This window comes from Felis catus, chromosome D4 (genome assembly GCF_018350175.1).
Source record: "Felis catus isolate Fca126 chromosome D4, F.catus_Fca126_mat1.0, whole genome shotgun sequence".
NCBI lineage: Eukaryota > Metazoa > Chordata > Mammalia > Carnivora > Felidae > Felis > Felis catus.
In genome coordinates this window covers 31141814-31167268 of record NC_058380.1, presented here as the reverse complement: position 1 = coordinate 31167268, position 25455 = coordinate 31141814, and the positions used below count along the sequence as shown (strand labels likewise).

The 25455-nt window shown below is 40.0% G+C and overlaps 1 protein-coding gene and 1 long non-coding RNA gene across 3 annotated transcripts; one reads left to right on the top strand and one right to left on the bottom strand.

The window, feature by feature from the left end:
- Positions 1-1449: 1449 nt before the first annotated feature.
- On the bottom strand, positions 1450-16261 carry LOC111557459. 2 transcript variants are annotated; one of them, XR_006588681.1, is made up of 3 exons: positions 16077-16261; positions 6679-6759; positions 1450-2307 (listed from the first exon to the last, which is right to left on the bottom strand). It is a non-coding gene; the product is annotated as an uncharacterized LOC111557459 (long non-coding RNA). The 2 variants fall into 2 exon arrangements; XR_006588682.1 differs by lacking the exon at positions 16077-16261 and having other exon boundaries at positions 6679-9333.
- A 10-nt stretch (positions 16262-16271) lies between these two features.
- On the top strand, positions 16272-21237 carry LOC101086605 (procathepsin L). Its single transcript, XM_011288293.3, has 8 exons — positions 16272-16503; positions 17490-17626; positions 17927-18049; positions 18154-18300; positions 18483-18707; positions 19155-19320; positions 19972-20086; positions 20842-21237. The coding sequence occupies exons 2-8, from the start codon at positions 17501-17503 to the stop codon at positions 20939-20941; spliced, it is 1002 nt and encodes a 333-aa protein (XP_011286595.1). The 5' UTR covers positions 16272-16503; positions 17490-17500; the 3' UTR covers positions 20942-21237.
- Positions 21238-25455: the final 4218 nt, after the last annotated feature.

Here is a 25455-nt window from a genome sequence, read left to right as displayed (position 1 = left end):
CCTGCTTGGGATTCTCTCTCTCTCTCTTCTCCCCCACTCAAGATAAATAAATAAAACCTTTAAAAAATTTTTTAAATAAACCATCATATGTAACCATAATTAAATACTTCCCTACTGATGAACATTTAGTTTATTTGCAGGTTTTTTGTGTTTTGCTGTTTTCGTTTGGGGGGGGGGGCTTTTTTGCTATTACAAACTGTGCTACAATTAAAGTCTTTGAAAATGTTAAATATGTAATCTCCATATTTATGTAACTATTTTGTAGGATAAAAGTGGATTTGCTAAGGCAAATAGTATGTACATTTTTAAAATTATAAACATTTCCAATTTTTTGGTGAAAAATTGCATCAATTACCAGCAAATTTCCATTTCTCCACACTCTCCTCAACCCTAAATATCAATCTTTTTACTTTTGCAAAACCGAAAGATTAAAAATAGAAAGATAGTTTATTTCAATTTGCCCTTCTTTGATTATGAGAGGGTAATCATCCTCTGTTATTTTTGTCTCCTTTTGCTCATACTCAGAACAAGACAGGCCATGATGTGGAATCCATGGTGGGAACAGGGTTTACCCTGTAATTCCTTGACTCAGAATGTTTTCATCAGAGTAGCAAAAGCAAGGAGACATCAATGTCATCTAAGACAGCTGCAAATTGAAATGTTTTGGAGGACCCTGCAGGAAAATGCAAATAAATGCTGAAGGGGAATCAGTAGAGTTTGGTGAGGGTTTTGATAACTGGAGAGTGGTGACATTTTCACATTTGTAAAGTGTTAATGATTATTCAAACTGAATAACACCTGTCTATGAGCCAGATTCGGCCAGGAATTTGCAACCCCTGATCTAAAATGATGAGCCTGATTGTCCAAAGAAATACATCTAAGTACTAGATTTTGGCTTCTGTAGAAAAAAAAAAAAATTCCTTATGTTCAATATTCTAATATTTAGCTAAACTTTTTGTTTTACATTTTAAGTTAAGGTTATGACTTAATTTTTGTTCAAAAATTAAGAAAAAACTTAATTTTTTAGAAAACATATGAGTGCTTTTTTTTTTTTTTTTTGCCTCACCTACACGCATAAAAGATTAACTGAAACTAATTATGAATTTGCCAGGAAGCAAGTATTAGGAATTTGCTTCTTTAGTATTTATCTATGTTTTTATAGATACATTCCAATTAAAAGAATTCTTGGGGCGCCTGGGTGGCTCAGTTGGTTAAGCTTCCAACTTAAGCTCAGGTCATGATCTCACGGTCTGTGAGTTTGAGGTCCACATCGGGCTCTGTGCTGACAGCTCAGAACCTGGAGCCTGCTTCGGATTCTGTATCTCCCTCTCTCTCTCTGTCCCTCCCTGACTCATGCTCTGTCTGTCTCTCTCTCACACAAATAAATAAACATTAAAAATTTTTTTTAAAATACACTGGATGGAATGAATGGTAGACTAGAGACTGAAGTGCTAATACTCATATGAATTAGTTTATTTATTTTTATTAGCTGATTCAAACTTCTTGCTTCATCTTTTTGTTTGATTGCCTACTCATGCGGGAGCCAGGTTTTGGTCGAGCCTGCACCAAAGGAAACAGCGGTATCTCTATAAGGGTCTGCTTACAGGGTCAATGTCATTCAAAAGTTCTTCTCTCTCCCAAAATGCCTTTTTGGCTCTGACTAGAAATAGTAACACTGGCAGGCAAAATGTTTTCTGTTGCTCTGAGGTATGAAACATTACCTGTTCGGTGAAGCAACATTACATAACTGCTGTGCCAGGCCTCTTCCACCAAATGATTCATCAGTTTCATGGAGTCATTTGTCAACATCATTATCCTGATCACTACCAATTAGCATTTGTAGAGCATCCACACAGAGATGACACTATACTTGGTGCTTGACAGATTACAAGGAAGACAAAGAGTACAATTTATAAAGTATACTGCTGGAACTGTGCATTTGAATATGAAACATAACACAAACATACCTGTAAGTCCAAGCCTACCTGGGCCACAGATAGTGGAATAAACTCATTGAAACTCACCACTGAGCTTCACAGTAGCTATTTGTGCTGCATCAGAGGACGGAGCATATGGTCCTTTCACAGGAAAGATCCAGAGAAAGGTTCCCAGTCTCCTTGGGGATCCCAGAATCAGACTAAAGATTCGGGAGCGCTTTTGCTGAAAAGTTGAAATCTCCAGAATCCTTTTACAATGCCTCTGGCCAGTGAGTGACCACCAAGTCTCTAAAGATTTGGGGAATTTGAAGATTCCAAAGAAGATTCAGTAGGTAAGCCATGGGAATTTCAAAGAGCTCTACAAAAAACTCTGGAACACAAACACACTTGAAATTATCAGAGGAGAACTGTTGTACAAACGTTTTCAGTTAATAGCTTTAATTAGAGACAAAGTAGGCACTAGAGTTGAACCAAGACTATTTTTCACCATTGTCACCATTCTCATTTTAAATTATCCTTGCTGCTTGTATATCCTCTTGTGCTAGATAGAGACAAAATAAAAAAGCTGAAGAACAAAATCTAGTAGTGCCTATCTGAGAAGCTCACTGAAAGCTTACTAGGGGAGTAAACAGGGTAACCCTAATTGACAAGCAGGTTGTATGCCCTTAGTGGGTGTCCAATGGGATGTTTGAAAAACAAGATGCATTTTCCCCAGGGACTGAGTGCTTGGTGGTTAGGCACCGAGGCTGGTACAGGATAGCCCACTTGCCAGGAAGTCTATCTGAAGTCACCCAACAGAAGTCACCCACACAATGTCACCCAACAGACCCTAACCCCTATGGGCTACATGATCTCTCTGGGAAGCTGGGCACACAACCGTCCCAGTGCAGTTGATCAAGGCTTGCCCTTCTTCCAGCTGCCCAGAGTGGGGCTGTGGGAGATGTGGGTTCTTCCCAGCACCCCAACAAGATGGGGCAACCTGGGAAAGAGGAGAGATAGGGGTGGCATCCAGGTGGCCTCTGGGGCCGGAGTGACCTTGTCTATCCTAGTGGATTTCCCATCACCCTTTGTTCTCCCAGCCCCACAGACCTGCACAGGGTTCCCTTTACACTAAGGATTTCGAAGTGGCCACTTGGGAGAATGCCCTTCCCTGTGAAGGTTTCCTGAGTGTTTGTCATGGGTAATGAAGCAGAAGGGGATAAGAGGACAGTCCCTCTCCCACTCCTTGGTACATGCTAGTGCACAGGACTAAAAGGAGGCTTGGCTGCCAGTTCAAACAAATCCAGGTTTTGGTCATGCAGGGTCTCTGGTCCTAGGGCTGCGAGCACAGGTTCAGGGACCACAAGCAGGGCTGGGCTGTCCCTCTGCAGCCAGGAACCACCCACTCCAAGATGGATGCCAAGGAGCAGGGGTATAAGCAGGTGCTCTGTGCTCTCCTTTTCCTCCCAAGACCCCGCTTCCCCACTCGGCACTGTGAGAAACAGACCAGCCTTTGCATGTCCTCAGCAAGCTGGCAGGTGGAAAGGAGACAGCGCCTCCAGGGGGCAGACAGAGAAAGAATGGCAAGCATCAGTGGCCATCAGTTTCAAGTGGGCCATTTGGTAGGAGAAAACACTCAAGCAGTTTTAGAAAAAATAAACTTCCAAATTATTCACTGAGTTTTTAAAAATATACTTCTATACATTTATAAGGAAAAGATCAATGACCCAATAGAAAATGGGCAAAGGACATAAACAGTTTTTTTCAGAAAAAATACAAATAAGCAATATGAAATTATAACAAAATGCACTGATAATCAAAGATATAAATCTCAAAAGCATTGTGCTAAGTGGAAAAAGCCAGACACAAAAGAATACAGACTGTATGAGTCCATTTATATGAAATTCCAATAAAGGCAAAGCTATAGTGGCAGAAAGCAGTGAATGCCAAGCACCGAGCTTGTGGGGGAGGGGATGGATGGCAAGGGCAGGAAAGGAACTTTGTGGGATGATGTGGTGATTATACTACTGGGTTCATTTGTTAAAAGTCGTCCATCTGTACACTTAAAATTGACAAAATTTGGGGTGCCTGGGTGGCTCAGTCAGTTGAGTGTCTAACTCTCAGTTTTAGCTCAGGTCATGATCTCACAATTTCAAGGTTCAAGCCCCACATCAGGCTATGTGCTGACAGTGCAGAGCCTGCTTGGGATTCTCTCTTTCTCCCTCTCTCTCTGCCCTTCCCCACTCACACATCTCTCTCAAAATAAAAAAATAAACTTTAAAAAATGTTTTTAATTAACAAATTTTACTGTTTATAAATGATATCTTAAAGCCGACAATAAAAAAAATATTTTAAAGCCTAATTATGGATATAAAGCAAACTCATAATTCTAGACTTTTTTGCCTTGAAATAGTCTTTAGAGACCATCAGGTATAACTGCTTCCCTTTATGTCAAATAAGTGAGGAAATGAAGGTCCGCAGAGAGATTATGTCGCTTATTCAAAATGATACATCCTGCTGGTTGTGGAACCACATCCCATCACCCAGTCTTTTCAGATTTATCTCTATCCTGCCATCCTCCCCCAGCACATTTAAACTGTAATTGTATCATGACATCACACAATTCATAGGTACCCATAAAATACCTTTCAGCTATATAGTACTTTTCATTTTTAACACACCATCATTGTGTCCAACCAGAGAGGCAGAACCAGTAAGAGGTAAATATAGTAAGTTTTATTGGAAGGAGTTAGTTCATGTGATTATGGGGCTGGTTAGGCAAGTCCAAAATCTGTGGGGCAGACCATCAGGGGAAACATGCTAGAACTCTCAGGCACAACTAAGTCCACAGATGGGATATCTTTTTTCTTAAGAAGGACTCAGCTCTGCTCTTAAGATCTTGCATCTGGACCAACCAGACTATCTAGGGTAATCTCCCTCACTTAAAGTCAACTGATATAAACTTTCTTCAGCATAGCAATATCTAGATTACTGTTCAGTTGAATAGCTGGGGACTAGAGCCTAAATTGGCACATAAAACTGACCATCACATTCATGTAATAGATAAAAACAATATTACCACTTCCATTTTTCTACTATGGGAATGGAAGCACAGAATGTTTGAATCATTTGCCTAAGGGCACACAGCTATCTCACATTTTGTGGTGTTTTTTTGTTTTTAAGTGTGTATTTATTTATTTTGGGGGGGGGCAGAGAGAGAGACACAGAGAGAGAATCCCAAGAAGGTACTGCACCATCAGCATAGAACCCCACACGGGGCTCGAACTCACACACCATGATACCACGACCTGAGCCAAAATCAACAGTGGGACACTTAACTGGCTGAGCCACCCAGGCACCCCTCATATTTCGTTTTTCAATTGTAAAATGGTTAGCAATTCTTACCTCACATGACTGTTGTGAGGAATAAATTAAATCACTTCCAACTGTGTATGTAAAGTCTCTGCACATTGAGTTCTCAATGTTGTAAAACAGCAATTAGATGACATTTTGCTTATAAATGAGATGGTTTACAAATTCTGAGGAAATGGAAATTTTCATTTGCTACAGGAGGGAATACACATTGGAATCACTTTTTTCAGCAAGTAGCTCCATTTTCAGAAGTTAGTTTTTGGTTTTTGGGGTTTTGGGTTTTTGTTTGTTTGTTTGTTTTTTTGAGAGAGAAAGAGAGAGGGAGAGCACATGTCCACGCAAGCAGGGGAGGGAGAGAGAGAATCTTAAGCAGGGTCCACGCCCAGCCTGGAGCCCTACTTGGGGTTCAATCTCATGATACTGAGATCAAGACCTGAGCCGAAATCAAGAGTCAGACACTTAACTGACTGAGTCACACAGGCACCCCCAGAAGTTAGTTTTATAATATTTACACACATCTATACAGATACATGTGTGAGGATATTCATTGCGGTAGTGTCTGTAAATGAAAGAAACAAATTCTAAATGCTCATAAATAAGAGAAAAGGAGAGTGTTTAGGTCATTATAGTATGGGTGAACACTGGAATGCTCTATGTGTTATCAAGGTAAGGTATCTATGCTATAGTATTAAATCTAAAATAGAAGAGTTTGTATTATTTGGTGCCATAGACATTTTGCCAATTGCTTTGGTGGTGAACAGGAGATGGATTTTGTGCCCATTCTGTTCAGGTGAACATTTTGCCTCCTGAGAAAGAACTCTAAGGTAGTGACAGTGTTTTGGTTAAAACTTCAAAGGCTGCACCAAATGCTACTGACTGTCCTCTCAGATCAGAATATCAGCTCTTGTTTTCTCTGTGTACACAGGAGGACCTACAAAGGTTAATAGTGAGGTCACCAGAGGGACTCTTTGGGAGGGCAGCCTTAGGGTCAATTGTGCAATGAGGTGATTCCTTCAAAACTGAGACCAGGCAGTAGGTCACAGTCAAATGAGCTAGAGCTGAACCAGGTGACAAACAATGGATCCTATGGTTAGGGCAGAAATACCTGAATCAACCAGACACATCTGATCCATGATAGAGGGCACTATGTAGCCTTGGTTGCAATGTCTTTTATTTCATGTTGTTCAGAACTCTTTTTCCTGATGAGATCTGGAGAAGAGGAGGCTGCTATATTTTCTTAGTCTCCCTCTATCAAGAGGATGGGATGATTACATGGGAATCTCACCACTTGGGGTCCCACAAAATGAGAAACTGCCAAGACTTTTAGGTCAATGGCAAAGAAAGAAAGCACAAGTCCACATATTATCCAACAGGAATATTTGCTTCATACCTACTACTTCATTGGATGTAAGCTCCTCCATCACAGGGAATATATCAGTGTTTGTGCATCCTTGATTCCTCAGAACAGGACCTGACATAAAAGGGACTCCATAAAGATTCATAGAGTGAATGGCAAAACATCATTTCCTGAATCCAGCCATTGTACTGTCATCCCAAGCTCCCCTGCCCTTCCCATTCCAACACCTTATACAGTACCCTAGGAGGAAGAGAGTGCAGGTCATTTGCAAAGGAAGAAATAGAGAGGACACCCAATCTCACAGGCCTGGCTAGAGAGCTAGCAGTAAGGGCAAGGGCCAGTCTTTCATGTTACTCTTGGCTCAGGCCTGGCGCTCTCAGCCAATGCTGAGCCTCAATTCCTCAAGACCTTCATCTCACACCTACCACTTTTCTTCAAATAAAATATATTTTACAATTCTATCATTGTTCTTAGAGGATTTCAAATGCATTCATAAGTCCAAGTGAATCCCTGGAGGGGAGAGCTTCCAAGGACAATAAGGTAAAAAATGGAAGAAATCTGACAGAGAATCATCCAGAATAGGAAGGATGCCAGCTCCCATGGTTTTATGATTCCCTGACTCAAGTTACAAACTTCTCTAAAACTTTACAAGAGGATTCTAGATATGTAAGAATGGCCAAAGCACGATCAGTATACAATATCTCAATGAGAATAGTTTTTGCTGCAATTGGATTGAATGTTACTTCTCAAAGATACTGCAATTTGTAAGGCAGAAATTCTATAAATGGCTGCTTATATCAACACTCATATTATCTCATTTAGTTTTTAATACAACCTTATGATGTCATTAGTATTATCCACATTTTATAATAGGTGAAACCAAGGCTTGGAGAGGGTAAATTATTTGTGCAAGGTTTATGCCTATCAAAGATAAGATTGGAGTTATCTGCAGTACAAAGACAGGGCAATCAGGTAGTAAATTGTGTCCAGAAGTACTGGAAATTGTTGCTTTTATTGGTCTGTCATTTTTCCATTGACTGTTTTAATACAGATATGGTTGTAACATCAAAAGGTTTTAAAATAGAAGCTCTGGAATATTCTTTATTTTTAGTTATTAAAGTTTAGTATTTCCAGCAAACATCCTTATTTATCAGCTCTCTCCTCTACCTCAACCAAAATAATAAAGAAAAAAACATTAATGGTTTTTCATTGCTTCTCCAAATCCAAAAAGATAAAACAGAAATGAAATTCAGTTAACTCCCCAACTTTCTCCCCTTTCGTAAATTGGGCAAAATGACCAAATCATCTGTTTTTAGATGTCAAGTCCCCATTGTGCTTACAGAAAGGTTTCATTGCCTGTTAAGTGCAATGTCTAGATCTTCGGAGTTCTCAATAGGGGGAAATGCAACAATATTACACCAAATGACTTTATTATTATTCTCATATTCTTAGAAATCAATAAACAATTAATATGATTCTTCCCTTCATGCTTATTTTTACCATTTCTCTCATGCACCCCAAACTACTTATTTTTCTCCTCAGCGTCCCACTAGGTTTCACCAAGGAAAGAAACAGTAGAAAAGGGTCTCCACTCCCCAGGATCAGGCAGGCCATGGTAGCCACTTGGCTACATCACAAAAAGTCACCCACAAGGACCTCTTGCACTACCCTGGTGGACTCCAACAGAGTTCTAGAATCCACCCTAAGGATGGAGTGTTCAGGCCTTACGAGACTTTTGATGGCCAGTTTCTGTCTTGGGAACTCTCTAAGGATTGAGGTAGTTCTAAGCTCCTTGTGGCATTTCTAAGCATCTCAAGGACAGTAAGGAGGATCTAGGATTCTGTGTCCTGGGAGCAAGAGAAGTTTCCTAAGTACACCTGAGACCCACTAAACTCTGGGTCAAGTGCGATAGTCCCCAGGGAGCTAAGCCAAATTGGCAACAATTCTTCTCTTGGCTCACAAATTGCCATTTTGCAGTGATATTTACATTTGCAGTGATATCTATCACACTCTGGGGACATCAATACTATAAAACAAAGTCTTTGTCCCTTGAGACACTTTTGTTGGGGAGATAAGACATGTAACTTAGTTTCGCTTGTCCTCCTGATATAACTAAAACACTTTCTCATGTCATTCAAATTTTCATTTAGTTCCATTTCCCTCTTTGAACTTGGAGGAAAAACTCTTCTTTTACCACTTCCCAAATTCTTTCAGTCAAATTCCACTTACTTTCCACAGTCATGAAAACCATCACTTGACACATCAAGTGTCACTTCTATACTGAGCCCATGGAAATGTACAAACTAGGCAAATGCGAGGGGTAGGGTACTGTGAAAAGGAGTGAGTGGATTTATAAGACACACATGCCATATCCACAATGTAGATGCTAATTAGCTTTGGAATGGCCACCTTGTGTGATCTTGCTCCCTGGATGAGAAACCTGGGATGATGGGCAAGGAAACATTCAATCAGTCAGGACACCAGACTCCAAGCCTTACTAATTCAAAGTGCATGGGAGCTACAACCTGAGGGGACTTGTGCATTCTGAAATGTGCCTGATTTATCCTCCTGGAGTGGAAGAACACTATCTGGGCACAGGATTCTATTAATAATAAAATGCATTTAAAAGGAGTAGTTGTAAAAATAATAATAAAAGAAAATAAAGAAAATAAAATAAAATAATAACATAACATAACATAACATAACATAACATAACATAACATTAACATAACATAAGTAGTTGTTAGGGTGCCTGGGTGGCTCAGTCGTTTAAGCATCTGGCCCTTGATTTTGGCTCAGTACATGATCTCACAGTTCATGGGATCGAGCCTCATGTTGGGCTCTGTGCTGACAGCTTGGAGCTGGCTTAGGATTCTCTCTCTCACTCTCTCTCTGCCCCTCCCCTGCTTGTGCTCTCTCTCTCTCTCTCAAAATAAATACATTTTTAAAAAAAGAAGTAGTAGTGCTTTGTTGAATCAGAACCATCTATTCTATACTGAACTCTTACATGCTATTTCGTCTGACCATGTTAGCAGCAATCTTGAAGAAAAATCAGATTCCTTATTCAAAGGGTAAGTTAGTTCTCAAAAATGAAATCTGGGTTCTTCGGTGGATGCTATGGATTTGAGGATAAACTGTGGATTTGAGACCACAGTTATAGGTCTGCTTTGAGGACAATGAAATCAAGATAGGGAGGCAGCAACCATTGGGTGGTAGGTGGTTGATGAGCAAGGGTAGAGAGGGAACACAAGACAAAAGAGAAACAAACATAAACCACCAGAGTGGAGTCAGTGACTCAGCAAAATTACCAAAGCTTCTGGTTTTGGTTTTTGGTTTTTGACAGGATCATATAGGGAATTGGGGATGCTTGATTGTATAGTTTTATTTCCTTTTTATGGTCTCAAATCTTTTTTAAAGAAAGCTTTATGTATGTGTTTTTAGGATTGGTGAATGAATGAACCTCACTTTTTTAATACCTGAGCTTCCCAAAACCATGAGTCATCAGCATTGTCATCAGAGGTAGGCTTAAAATCTGATAATGAATTGACCATAGCTAAGGTACAGTTTTTGTCTCCAAGAAATGATCAAGCAAGGAAACACCTAGGAGGCACAGGGCAAAACACCTTCCTGGAAGTTGGTGGAGCAGGAAGATGCGGGGGCCCAGCCCAATAAGGGCAGCAATGCCTTCTGCATGACTCACCTGTCTCCCCTCCTCTCAGCCTGATGCAAGGTAAGCCTACATTGAAGTCCAAGTGGAGAGCCTGGCCCTGGGGAGCTTTAGCACTGTATCTCGCTATGGCCTTGGTGTGCACATTTCATTTCTCTTGCTGCATCTGGAACCCAGAGTCCAGTTTGCCAAATAGGTAATGGGGACTGGGGCTTAGGGAGGAGGGCAAAGTCCCCAAAGCCCAGCTTCCTTTTCTAAGCCCTGGTGACCTAAAGTACATTTAAGTTCTTTCTTCACTCCAGAGAGGAACCCACGCCACTCTTGATTTTGTATACCCCCTGCCATGACCATCCCCATCTATAAAATGGGGTGTACAATAGCACCTATCTCCTCAGGCAGGGGTTCTCAGAGTGGGTCCCCTAACCAGTAGCATCAGCATTGCTTGGGAACTTGTTAGAAAAGCAAATTCTCAAACCCCACTGCAGACTCACTGCATCAGAAATTCGGGGGTTGGAGGTCACCAATCAGTTCTCACAAGCCCCCAGGTAATTCAGATGGTCTCTCAAGTTTGATAACTGCTATAACAGGGTTGTTGTGATGAGTAAATGATGGAGAAGCTAGAAGATGCTCAGTATGATGCCTGGCACCTAAGTGTTATCTAGCTGTTAGTATCCTCATCGTGGTTACCATCATCATTATCATCATCACAATCATCATCATCGCAAGAATCCTTTCTAATAATGCTTTAATTTCCAGGAGTAATGAGTCCTCTCATATGAAGATGCTTTTCCTGTGGAACAAACCCCTGGCACATGCATGTGCAAGCTGACTCTTAACAGTACAGAGGTCTTTTCTGTCTTGACCACTTACCATAATGATGTAGGGTGTCAGGGGGAAAAATGCAAGAATGTACATTTGTAAGGAAAGACTTTATTAATGGGGACAATTGCTATAGGAATATGCTCAAAGTCTAAAACCAGAAATGTCTTCAGGAAGGAATGGATAAGCAATGCTTTTATATGCAGAGAACCTGAAATGATGGGTGGCTGTGGAATGAATAAGGAGGGATGGGGCGAGGAAGAGGTAATAAAAACTGTGTGGGAGTCTTGAAATTTAAAAAGCTATGTCAAACATTGATTGCACTAACAGTCAAGGCAGGAAATGTCCGTAGTCAGGGACATCAGCAAAGTTACAGAGTGGGAAGTTCGCATAGAGTTTAGGGCCTGGTTGTCCTAGTCAAGTAAGCCTAAAGATGTTAAACACAAGTTGTGATCAGCCTTGTCAAGAAAATTAGTATGTATGTATGTATGTATGTATGTACTTATTTATTTATTTTTAGAGAGACAGCACAAGCTGGGGAGAGGGGCAAAGGGAGAGAGAGAGAATCTTAAGCAGTCTTCATGCTCAGCACAGAGCCTAAAGTGGGGCTTGATCCCACAACTCTGGTATCATGACTTGAGCCAAAATCAAAAGCTGAACACTCAACTGATGTGGAAACTGAGCCACCAAGCACCCCAAGAAATTAGTTTTTATTTATGCCATGTTGCAGTTGACTAAATAATGGTCCCCCAAAGACATCAGATCTTAATTCTTGGAACCCATCAATGCTACCTCACATGGCAAAGAGTTTGCAAATGTGATTAAGGATTTGGGGAGGGATATCCTGGATTATCTGGATGAGCTCTAAATGTAATCACAAGGGTTCTTATAAGAGGGAAGGGGAGGGAAATTTGACACAGACAAAAGAGGAGAAAGCAATGTGACCACAGAGGCAGAGATTGGGGTGATGTGCCACAAACCAAGGAGTGACTAAAGCCACCAAAAGCTAGAAGAGAAGAACACGTTTTCCCCTAGAGCCTCAAGAGGAAGCACAGCTCTATGATACCTGGTTTTCAGCCCAAGTGATACTGATTTTGGACTTCTGCCCTCCACTAACTGTGAGAGAACAAATTCCTATGGTTTTAAGCCACGAAGTTTGTGGGAATTTGTTACAGAAGCTGTAAGAAACTAATACATCTTGTTTCATGAAAAGACTCTTCAGATTTGAGGAAGAGATCCTCTGGGAGCCAAAGGAGAGTTTGTGGATTATAGTTTTGGCGATAGGGAAAATCCCACAAGTCAGCTCTTTTGGTACCTACTGGACCAAGAAGTTTCGCCATGTTATTTAAATGATAGTAGGCTATGCTCATATGTTGTAAAATCAAGATTACTGTAGTTAGGGGAACCTGGGTGGCTCAATCAGTTAAGCGTCTGATTCTTGGCTTCTGCTCATGTCATGATCTCAAGGTTCATGAGATCAAGCCCCGTGACAGGCTGCATGCCAAGAGTGGAGCCTGCTTAGGATTCTCTCTCTCTCTCTCTCTCTCTCTCTCTCTCTCTCCCCCCCCCCACTCACATGTGTGTTCTCTCTCAAAATAAATAAATAAATTTAAAAAAAAGATTACTGTAGTTAATCTCAGATTTTAAAATGGAAAGGCTGAGTTTCAGTAAAGCTGTTAGTGAAGTTATATGTAGAATGTATCTAAGTAAATGCATAAACTACACCAGAAGACAATGAGCACCAACTAAGAGTTTAATTAATTCTTGTTAATTGATTTATTTAATAAATTGGCTGACTGTTTAACCCTATAGGAAAAGCAAGGTTATAGTAGCTCAAAAAAATAATTTCATAAGTCGCTTCATATAAACATCCAATCATAAACAGGCTTTTTTCCATAAAATTATTAATTATAATAAACCGCTTTACAAATTAACAGTTGCCTGTTATGTAATGTGTTTAAAAGTAAGTCTTGGCTCATTGAAATTTAAACAAATTGGAGAGGTTGTTATTTTGGGGAGAGGTGTTAAGTGGCCTCAGGGTCTTGAAACCATCACATTGGATTTATTTATTCCTCTATGGTTTAAAACTTCCAGAGATGAGGTATAGAATTATACCTTGTTTTGCCAGTGAGCAAAAGAAATCTGGACATGCACATGAGAATATACTTTCACAGAGACTGAATTTTAAATAGGAATTGGAAAATTCTGCCAACTGAATTTTATTAAAGGCAGAGCTAAGTCTTGGTTGCTTGACTAAAATGTAACTATTTTAATACTAGTACTCATCTAAGTTATTTGGCAAAGGAATAGCAATAGAATATGAAGAAAAAGAACACAATGGTTAGTAATACACATTCCTGCGATACTTTATTTTACAGATTATGTATATGTAGATGTCATGAGTTGGAGCAATAATATCTTCTACTCTTTTGCTTAAAAGATTTTCTCCTATATTTCTCCTAAATATATACATTTTTTATTTAAGTTTAGGTTTTGAGCATATTTGCTAGAGAGACGATTTCCCCTACAATGTGAGGTTGTATCACATTCCAGGAAACAAAGGTGATGTCATTCTTTGGAGCAGCACCTGCCAGGCAGCCTCCCATTCAGGCTATTGCCTAAGGTGCAGGAGGAAGTCAAGCAGTAGCAGGTTTTTCCACCTGTGCAATCCTTTGGAGCTGTGACCCCCAAGGCAACTGTAAAACCCACGTGTTAGAATAATTTAGATCTCTTATGATAGACTGAGTAAACAAGCAAACAAAGGCCAAACTTTACATGATGAAGAACTCTAACCCACAAAAGAAACTTCTCCAGCAACCATTTTGGAATAGTCAGGCCTTACTTGCTCAATGGCTATCAATCTATTTTTGCCTCCACTTCCAACCCAGGACAAACCAGAAAAATCCAAATATTCTCCCCAAACCAACCACATAAGATGTTCCATTTCTAGTTATTCCTTCTCCGGCTTCCTCTTACAGAAGTCTCCCTGTTTTGTCCTTGTAAAGCTTTTCCTCACCCTGGCTTCTTTTGAATGGTCTCCTTTTTGTAGCAAGTTATCATGTGGGTGGTCTTCCTTTACTTCCACATGTGGATGCTTGTGTTGACCACCATGATTAATTTTTTTTTTAAGCATAAAACAAAATCAAAGTTCAGCCATATGCAATACACTTTTGTAACCACGTGAGAACTTTGGACTCCCAGCTGTGTGCGAGAGGAAAACGATTCCACTTCAAAGGATATAAAATGAAATCTTCAATAAGTTGACTTTTAGAAATACTTGCCTGATTGTGCTTCTATATAAGTTATCAATTTAATTTTAACTAAGTACAAATCGACATGCACTATGACTCCATAAAACATATAGATAGATCGATCTATAGATAGATATAGATATATCTATAGATAGATCTATCTATAGATAGATATAGATATATCTACAGATAGATATAGATAGATCTATAGATAGATCTATATACATCTATATACATATCTATCTATATCTATCTATAGACATATCTATCTATATCCATATATATCTAGATAGATAGATATAGAAAGAGAGAGAGAGAGGAAGGAGTTATGGGGAAAAGGACAAGGGTGCTCATTTTCTAAAATATGTTTTCTTGGGGCACTGGGGTGGCTCAGTCAGCTAAGTGTCTGACTTCTGCTCAGGTCATGATCTCACTGTGAGATCAAGGGCCGCATCCGGCTCTGTGCTGACAGCTCAGAGTGTAGAGCCTGCTTCAGATTCTGTGACTCCCTTTCTCTTTGCCCCTCCCCTGCTCACGCTCTAAAAATAAATAAAAATTAAAAAAAAATTTTTAATATATTTTCTACAATAAATATGCTCCTTCTGCAATTAAAAAAGAAACTTTTAGAAACATTTCTGATTTCCTTAAATCTCTATATAGAGTTAACCCTTGACAGGGTTTGAAATGTGTTCACTTACACCCAAATTTCTTTTGATTAATACATTATAGTACTATAAATGTATTTTCTCTTCCTTGTGATTTTCTTAGTAACATTTTCTTTTTTCTAGCTTACTATAAGAATACATAATATATAACACATACAACATACAATATATGTGTTAGTCAACTTTCATAATATTGGTAAGGCTTCTGGTAACCGGCAGCTAATTAGCAGCTAAGGTTTTGGCTGTTGAAAAGTTATAATGCAGATTTTCACCTGCAAGGGGAGTTGTTGCCCCTAACAACCATGGTGTTCAAGAGTCTGTATATAAACACACACATACACACACACACAAAAATATATTTATATCTATTTGTTCTCCAACGGAAACACTTCTTCAAAGTGCATAACCACGTTAAGTGTTATTAAAGTATGTATATTCCTTATATCTCAAGAGAAGCACTTTGGATACTGAGTAAGACCTAACAATCAATCTCTAATGCAGAGTTTAAGTAAATTAGTTTCCCCCCTTCTCAACCACTTTTCCCCTTTTTATGAAACCATTTTTTTTTCCTGTAAGTAATTCCTTTCTATTGGTTTTGTGAATGGCTCGAGAGGTAAGGGAGGGGGCGGGGAACAGAAGAGAAGCATTACGAAATGGCCATACCTCTGTACACCCATCCAGTCCATCCCCTTTCCTTCCAAGGACTAGGTCTTGCCCATTGCGTCCCATATTGTGGGGATTTCCAGTCCTCTCCAGATTCTTCCAAAACCCAGAGGCATCCCATCCTGAAACACTGATAACAAATCTGTCTGTGGGTTCTGCATCCTCCACCCGCCCCATTTTTGCTTGGAATAAACAGGAACCACTGGACTAGAATATACCGTTCTCAGTCCTCCGGGAGATTTTAACCAAAAACTTCAGCACCTAAGGACCCGCAAAGCGACGCGCTAGGGGCTCCAGTACGACCACCCGCCGATCTCATGAATTCGGGGTAGTAAGTTGATCCGGGTCCCCAGTGAGGTGCCTCACCCCCTCCTCAGCGATGTCCGGAGCGCACAGAAGCTAGGCCCAGCAGTCCTGGGACAAGTTGAGACTGAGCCGCGTCACGCGCTGGGAGTCCCAAGCCTGGAGGCCCCGCCCACAGGCCGGCGCAGCCAATCGCGGCGCGAGCAGACCGTAAGGGCGGGCCAGGCGTGCAGAATTCCCGAGGCCTTAAAGGCTGAGTCAGGAGCAGCTGGGCCACAATCCCCGGCCTCGGCGATCTGGGAAGGGTTGTGTGTGTGTCTGTGGAGTGCGCCTGCGCAGCTGTGGACGCCGTAGGTCAGCTTCTTGGTCTGGCGACCGGTACTGGAGGAGGGGATTCACCCCAGGGCACGGGCAAGTGTCGGGCGCGACCCGCGGGAATAAAAACATCTGCCTGGAGTTGGTGAGGCTGAGCCGACGCTGCCTGGATCCTGTAAGCCTTGAAGATGGGAAGTGGGGGCAGGGCGGTTCGGGGAACCCAGGGCGTCACTGAGACCACGGGGAGGTTCTAGGCTGTGCGGGAGTCGGTCCGTCTCAGGGCCGTGGCGGGCACAGGTCTGGCAGCCGGGCCCCCACGGGACTGGGCCTGGCCAGGAGGTACAGGGCAGGCTGACCTCCGCAAGAGCTGTGGGGCCCGGCGCTCTCTGTACCTCGGTCTGTGAACATCGTCTGGAAGCTGAGGGAGGCGAGCGGGGCGGAGAGCCTCCGGCCTGGCCCCGCCTGCAGTGTCCCTCTGGGCCAGGCCCGAGAAGGTGCTCTGAACTCCAGGAGAGCGTGGCCCTGTCCCGGTCGGGAACTGGGGCTCTGGACGCCCTCTTGCCTCGTGATTTCTTCCTCAGTTTGGGGGTAGTTAATGGCGGTGCTGGCGGCAGAGACCAAATGTGGGGACAGCAGAGCACTGGGTGCAATCCTGCCCACCTTCTGGGAAGGTCTTTCAGAAAGCTTTCAATTCAAGAAGCATGTCTCACCCCTTGCTGTATATTTGTCAAAAGAAAGATGTGAAGTGGCTACCTAACCCCTGGGGATCCCTGTCCCTACTTGGGATCAGGTGTTCTGATAAATAAGATTTCCTGGGTCACCTCGGTATTTTCAGTAAAGAACTTGGACCAACAGCTTCTTAGTTGCCTTAAGATTCTGAAACTCTGATCAAAACCTAAATTATCATTGCACTATTACAATGAAGTCTGTTTCAATTCCTATAGCACTTGTCAGCCTGTTTTTAATTTTGATGGCTGAATCATATACCTCCAAGTCCTTGGCCTGTTTTTCTCCACCCACATCCTTAGCCTTCTTCCAGGGACCTGTAAACATTTGCGAAGGTACTTTAAATGTTTTTACTCTACAACATCTCAGGAGAAAATAGGATGGCTTTTTTAAAGGATTGGTCTCATCAAATACTGATTTCATTTTCCCTTTTAGGTTTTTGAAACATGAATCCTTCACTCTTCCTGACCGCCATTTGCTTGGGAATAGCCTCAGCTGCTTCAAAATTCGATCAAAGTTTAAATGCACAATGGTACCAGTGGAAGGCAACACACAAGAGATTATATGGCATGGTAGGTAACATATGAAACTGTCCAAAGGGACCCCCAAAGAGAAAGAGTCCCTTGTCGTTGGGAGTTTATAGCCAGAGAGTAGCACGTAGAAGTCAGCTTTCACCAAGGCAATAACTTCATGGCACCCATTATTGAGCACAATATGGGGCATAATTCCTGTTGTGTGGTTGCTAGAGAACAGCTCCCAGAAATATAAGCCATCCTGGGCCATGGTTTTTTTCCCTGTCTGCAAATCCACGAGGTGAAGATGGGCTGGTTTTAAGTAGGAATAAAGATGGTAAGTTATATATTTGCCTCTAGAATGAAGAAGGATGGAGGAGAGCAGTGTGGGAGAAGAATATAAAAATGATTGAACTGCATAACCAAGAATATAGCCAAGGGAAACATGGCTTCACAATGGCAATGAATGCTTTTGGTGACATGGTGAGTGTCAGCGTGGATTGCTGTGCTTTTTGTGCTTCCTGTCCTCTGTACTTTAGCAAAATAACCTCTTGCCTTTTCAACATTTTACTTACTTTTCCTTAAAGACCAATGAAGAATTCAGGCAGGTGATGAATGGTTTTCAAAACCAGAAGCACAAGAAAGGGAAAGTGTTCCAAGAACCTGTATTTGCTGAGATCCCCAAATCTGTGGATTGGAGAGAGAAAGGCTATGTAACTCCTGTGAAGAATCAGGTATGATAATATTTAGCAGATCTCCTTCCAAGAATAAAGCCAAAAAGGAATTAGTGTCCTTGCTTTGGTAGACAGTGGAGTTTGTTTTGTTTTGTTTTGTTTTGTTTTAAGAATATTCGGGTATATGGGTTATTGTGAACCTTTGTATTTATCTTATAAACTGATAACTTTTTTATTTTCAGGGTCAGTGTGGTTCTTGTTGGGCTTTTAGTGCAACTGGTGCTCTTGAAGGACAGATGTTCCGGAAAACTGGCCAACTTGTTTCATTGAGTGAGCAGAACCTGGTGGACTGCTCTCGGCCTCAAGGCAATGAGGGCTGCAATGGTGGCCTAATGGATAATGCCTTCCAGTATGTTAAGGACAATGGAGGCCTGGACACAGAGGAGTCTTATCCGTATCTTGGAAGGGTAAATGGAGCTCCTTATCTTGTTATTCCAGCTCAGCTTTTGAAAGCTGAACATTTTCAAAGATAACAGACACTTTACTCAGCATTCACATTTTAGATGCAAACTGACAGAACTGTCACTATAAATTATCAGCCTTAGCACAGGTTCTGTGATTAGATGGTTAGCACATAGCTGTCCTTAATTCTGTGTAACTTGGAGGCTTTTTATACACCATTCTGCACATAATTTCTGCATAGTGAAAAATTTCTTATGGACAAGTAGGCCTAAGGGGTTTCACTGAAGATAACATCTGCTAAGTTTTCAATTTCAAATCAGAAACATTTGGCTATTAACTCACAACAAAGCTGACTTGGAAATCATTAAGCTGCAAACTGCTGAGTCTTGAGGTCCTAGAACTGGAGGTGTGGATGGTAGTGATCAAGTTTCTTTCCCATTTACCTTTAAAAGGACTCAGAGCCCTGTAACTACAAGCCTGAGTGTTCTGCTGCCAATGACACCGGCTTTGTGGACATCCCTCAGCGGGAGAAGGCCCTGATGAAGGCAGTGGCAACTGTGGGGCCCATCTCTGTTGCTATTGATGCAGGCCATCAGTCGTTCCAGTTCTATAAATCAGGTAGGTGTTTGTATTTTTATTATAGAAGTTCAGGCAGGCAAAATTGGAAAACACCACCATAATTGTTTGGTGTTAGGTTTGGAGTCCTGCTTTCCAAGACTGTAGAATTTTGAGTGTGTGCATTTAATATAGTGATGTTTCCATTTGACATATTTTAGACATTTTCTCATGACAAGCTCTCCTTAAGTATTTTTAAATGGCTGTGTAATTCTGCAAATACAAATAATTGATGTAAGTATTCTCCAGTTGTTGGACCTTTTTTCCAAATAATGTTTACTATTGAACTGTAAAGAAGCCTGTGGCTCAAGTGTTATGTTGTGCTGTTTCCTTAGTTGGCATTTTAGAAGTAGAAAGGATTATGCTAAGTAATATTAGTAGAAGTAGCTAAATCGTCTTAGCCTTGATAACTAGATCTTATTATTGGAAATCCTTTTCGAATAGAAAATATTTTGGGTTTAGTGGAATTTTGTTGATTTCTAGTGAGTTGAGTTTATTAGTTACCATAACTATTTTTGGTAAATATTTAAGCTTTATATGTAATTTGCTAATGGCATTTCATTGAATTTTGAGATGTCTCTTAACCGTGGTAGATAGGGTGAGTTACAGTCATGTGTCAATTGAAGCTTCTCACCCCAAATTTTACTCCTCTAGGCATTTATTATGATCCAGACTGCAGCAGCGAAAACCTGGATCATGGTGTTCTTGTAGTTGGCTATGGCTTTGAAGAAACGGATTCAAGTAAAAAATTTTGGATTGTCAAGAACAGGTATAAAACTCCAAATGTTATATATTAAATTGAAAAGGGAGTGCTTGTTTGGAATCAGTATTTGATTTCAAATCCAAAACTCATTTTGAAATCCCAGAACTTAGAGTGAACACTCTTGACATTTTTTATAAGGGTAAAATGTACTGATGTTTGATTACAGGATTCTGTAGCAAGCTTGTTGGACTTATTATTACATATTTATAACATTGCATTTCCAAATTTTGAAAACTTTATTCAGAAACACATCTGGCCCCAAGAGTTTAGATAAAGGATTTTGCACCTGTAAGGTTAAGGGCTGGTTTCCTTTTTTGTGTCCAGTTTTTCAACAAGGTATACTGAGCAGAAACAACTGCTGATTCTTTTAACTCTGAAGGATTTTCTAAGAGTCCAGTGGGCTCTGTATGTCCTTCCTGTTACCATTTGTTGCCCTGCCATTTTATTCTACTTCCCAATTCCCAGAGGCTTTGAGGTCATCTGGATCCATTTTCACTGCTAAAGTTCTTTGAGAGGGGGTATAAGATAGCCTGCAGAAACAAACTGCTACATTGGAATCCTAGCCCTGCCTCAGTTTCCTATCTTAAAAAGTTAAGGACCTGTGGGAATTGATATACTTACCAATATATGTAATAGCACTTAGAATAGTGCTTGATAGCACCTGATATGTGGAAAGCCCTATTTTAAGTATTAGCTATTACTAATGAAGCTAATATGTACTTGATACTTTGTATAAAACAAAAAACATCTTCTTTTTTCAGTTGGGGTCCAGAATGGGGCTGGAGTGGCTATGTAAAAATGGCCAAAGACCAGAACAACCACTGTGGAATTGCTACGGCAGCCAGCTATCCCACTGTGTAAGCTGGTGGATGGGGATATTAGAGGACTTAAGGACAGCATATCTGGAGGAATTTTTATCTTAAAACTGACCAAACCCTTATGTAAGATAAGACACTTGAATCATTGAAGATCCAAGTTGTGATTTGAATTCTGTGACATTTTTATAAGGGTAAAACTTTACCACTACCTTAATTGCTGTTATAAATAGCTTTATAATGTTGAAGACTCATTACTTAATTCTAAGACTTTTGAATTTTCATTTTTTCAAAGGATATATAAAACTTTACCTTTTAAAATAAATTTTAACTCAACATGTAGAGGTGGAACTTCTCTGTTTTCAATGCATTAACTTTTTGTGTAGTTATAAAATCTAATTGGGGGGCGCCTGGGTGGCGCAGTCGGTTAAGCGTCGGACTTCAGCCAGGTCACGATCTCGCGGTCTGTGAGTTCGAGCCCCGCGTCAGGCTCTGGGCTGATGGCTCGGAGCCTGGAGCCTGTTTCCGATTCTGTGTCTCCCTCTCTCTCTGCCCCTCCCCCGTTCATGCTCTGTCTCTCTCTGTCCCAAAAATAAAATTAAAAAAGTTGAAAAAAAAAAATTTAAAAAAATAAATAAATAAATAAATAAAATCTAATTGGGCTATAAAGATATAACTGGATACGCCAGTGGTGCATTAGAAGGACGCTGGGTGGTTCTCAAGATTTTCCAATTAACAAATATGCAGATTTTATGTCAGCTGCCTATTGGCTGTGTTGACCCAACCCTGAATCTAGCAAAACATAACAATCTGGAAGGGCAAAGGTAAATTGTTTTAATAATTTAACAATTCACTCTTTAGGAAAGTGAGAAGACATTAAGATCTTAGGTTTTAGACACTAGAAAAGGAGATCCTCTTCCTTTGACTCAAGATGGTTAAAACCTAGTAAGGCTATGGGAAAAAAGTCTCAGAGCCAGTTACTGAAGCATCTCCTTGAATTGCTGGTAAAGACCATGTGACTACTTTGCAGTTGAATAAGGACCAGATTCTGGATTACCAAGTCTGTTTTATCTTTGTTCTGCCAAATCTCTGATGGCTTTCACATAACTCTTCTAGGAAAAGCCTCATTTGTTGCCTAGTGTTAGCAAAAGTATATTTAATGTCTATGATGAACAAGTCTCTCATGTTTGATAGTAACTGGAAAAATGTGTTAAAGATCCACAAGAGATGAGTGTGGACTACAAAAATAGGCTTCTGGCCTAGGAAGATCACTGGGTCAAAATTGGGGGCTTAGCTAGCTACATAATCTCTGAATTAAAACTAAACTTGGAAGGGAAAAAAACAGCCTAAGCATATGGTTGCACAGGTAGTAAATACAAATAAGACAATATATTTGTATATTTAAAAGATGGAAAGAAAATATGCCAAACTTTTGAGTGGGTTATGGATGATTATTTTCTTTAACCTGTTCCATGGAAGACATGTGTTTTTATTAGTAGGGGGAAAATTGTGAAAATATACCTACATTCTGCAGGCCAAAGAAGCAGGTGTACGTGTGTTTAAAAATCTCATGCTCCCAATCAATAAGAAAACACATGGACTAAGCTGGTGAAATATTTAATATAGCCATACTCAATTATGAAGGGAATGAGAGACTGAAGACAACTGGAACCTTATAGCCCACAAAACCTTCAATAATTTTTGTCCATACATCAATATAATGTACCATATTCAATCTGAGTTTTCTCTAAGAAAGGATTCCTTCATCTTGCTTTGCCCACAGCAGGCTAACTCAGTGGTGTCCACAGAATCCTGGAACAACTCAAGACTCTAAGGAAACATCTGGGTGCTAAACTGAAGGGAAGCATGATGGCTTTGTATTTTAAAAAGTTTCAAGTCTGTCAAAGCAGAGGACACCTCAGATGTCTAAAGTATTTGTTTTTGTAACTTCCAAAGACCTTTATATTTTAAGTTGTGAAAAGTTCCAAACCACATCTATCATCTAAAAGAATTTCAAAGGAGCCAATAGACTTGAAATAAAGAGAGCTGGAAATAAATTTTATCACTACAAAATCTAGTCTGAAGAACAGGCTACCAGTATTTCCTATAGTCCAGACATCCAAATAGTTATCCTAGTTAATATTTCAGAGGAAGTAAGGAAAAGTGAGACAATTTGGCAAGTTATGAGGGAGGAATTGGCTTACGTGGATTTGTAGCTGTTACACATGGACATCTTGTTAGGGGAGAGAATGGGCTCAGAGTATAGCAGTCCCTCCTTAATTGCAGTTTTGCTTTCCATGGTTTTAGTCAACCACAGTCCAGAAGCAAATGATCCTCCTTTTGACAGGTGAGTAGGAGGTCAATAGTAGACTGATGCTATATCACAGTGCCTGTCATTCATGTCACTTCATCTCATCACATATTATATATATATATAATATATATATTATATATATTTATATATTTATATATAATATATATATTTATTTATATATATATAATATATATATTTATATATTATATATATAAATATATATAAAATCACCTCTCACATCACAAGAAGGATGAGTATGTACAATAAGATATTTTGACAGAGACCACATTCACATAACTTATTACAATATACTATAATTCTATTTTCATGTTGATTTTATCCTATGCCTAATTTACAAATTAAATTTTATATATGTATAGGAAAAAACAATGCAGTTGATCCTTGAATAACGTGGGGCCTGGGGGTGCCAACCCTATCCCCATCTCATGCAGTTGAAAATCTGTATAGCTTTTGAATTCCCGAAGTCTCTTTTTGATTCCCCAAACCTTAACTAATAGCTTAGTGTTGGCCAGAAACTTTACCAATAATACAATTAACATGTATTTTAGATGTTATACATATCATATACAGTATTTTTACAATAGAGAAAAATGTTAAGAAAATCATTAGGAAAATACATAACTGTAAAAGAATCCACGTGTAAGTGGGCGTACATGCACAAGATAAGCCGTATGCTTAAACCACTGATACCACATTGCATATATATAACTTCAGATAACATTTTTGAGATATAAGTCTGTAAACTTATATGTAGAAGCATATTGGAATACTCCTGTGCTTAACTCACTGAAAGTACACTTTGTACAATATATCTTTCAAGTGACATTTTCATTAAAATACAAGGGTTTGTAAACTCTTGTGTAGAAGCATGTGAGAGTAGCATCATGTTTAACTCATTAAAACTATACTGTATAAAAAAAAGTGGGCCTACACAATTCAAACCTGTGTTGTTCAAAGGTCAAACGAGTGAATTTGGTACTATCTGCAGTTTCAGGCATCTACTGGGAGTCTGGGAATGTATTACCCACAAATAAGGGGAAACTACTGTAATTAGAAAACTCATTTTTTGCACTTAATTTTCATCACCATCTCCAAGGTATACTTACAAAATCTTAAGTATAGACTTCCCTATTTCTGTTAGTGATTTATGATTGATGAAAGTTACAGTTAAGTTACAGTTAAGACCACATTTATATGTTTTGCCTATAAAATTTGAAATTGGCTGTTTCGTAAACTCAGTTACCTTTTGGCTGATATAAAAATCTAAAACAAAAAACTTGTGGGAGTTTAAAGAAAAGCAAGTATTAGTGTATATATACATGTTTACATACATACATATGTGTGTATGTGTGTTTATCTCCCATCACTTTACAGAATTTCAGAAATGTTCATGGTCATCACTATTTTTAAATAACTTAATAAGAAACTATTACCAAGAGCTGCTCCATGGTCTCTTTTCTCAGTACTACATATTAAAACTTTTGTAGTTAATATATTTCCTCATTCAACGGTGCTGTCGGTTCTGGGGACACAAGAACAAAGGTATAGTCACAGTCTGTCTCTTGTGGAGCTCACATTCTCATATTGCTGAACCCATGCATAACCTTCATCTTTTACCGTAGCCACCATTCATGAGCCCATTTGCAATCACAGGAGTGGCTGGGGAAAGAATGGTAGTCACAGAACAGGTCATTTTATTCACTTGATTTACTGAGGTTACCTTTGGTGAGCATTTGCATGGGACAAAAATATAGTCATGCTTTTTGCGCATTCAGAGAGCTCTATTCACACACCTCTTCTCTAGATCTCTTTGTCAGCAATTTTCCAACCATGTTTCTTCCAAGACCCTGATAATCCAGCCAAACCATGGTTACAGCTCATGAATTAGTATATAATAGCACTTCTGGCCATTTTTCCTTCCAAGCAAAATGAACAACCAGATGTTCAACGTTCTGCTCACAGGGAGGATTTCCCTTCACCACTGTCCTTTAGGGATGTCCCAAAAAGGGGTCATAGTGTGCTACAGTTGTCCACTTCAGTTAGTGTCTGCATATCACATAGAACCATCTATAAACCAGCCCAAGCTTTCTCTTCCTCAATCAACTGATTTTAGAGAATGCCCTGTGAGACCATAGGTTGAGGCTGGGAGCGAGAAGGCAGGAGTGGGGGCCATGAGCATTTGGCCCCTTCCTAATGTAACTTCTGCCTTGAGGGCCTGCTTAGAC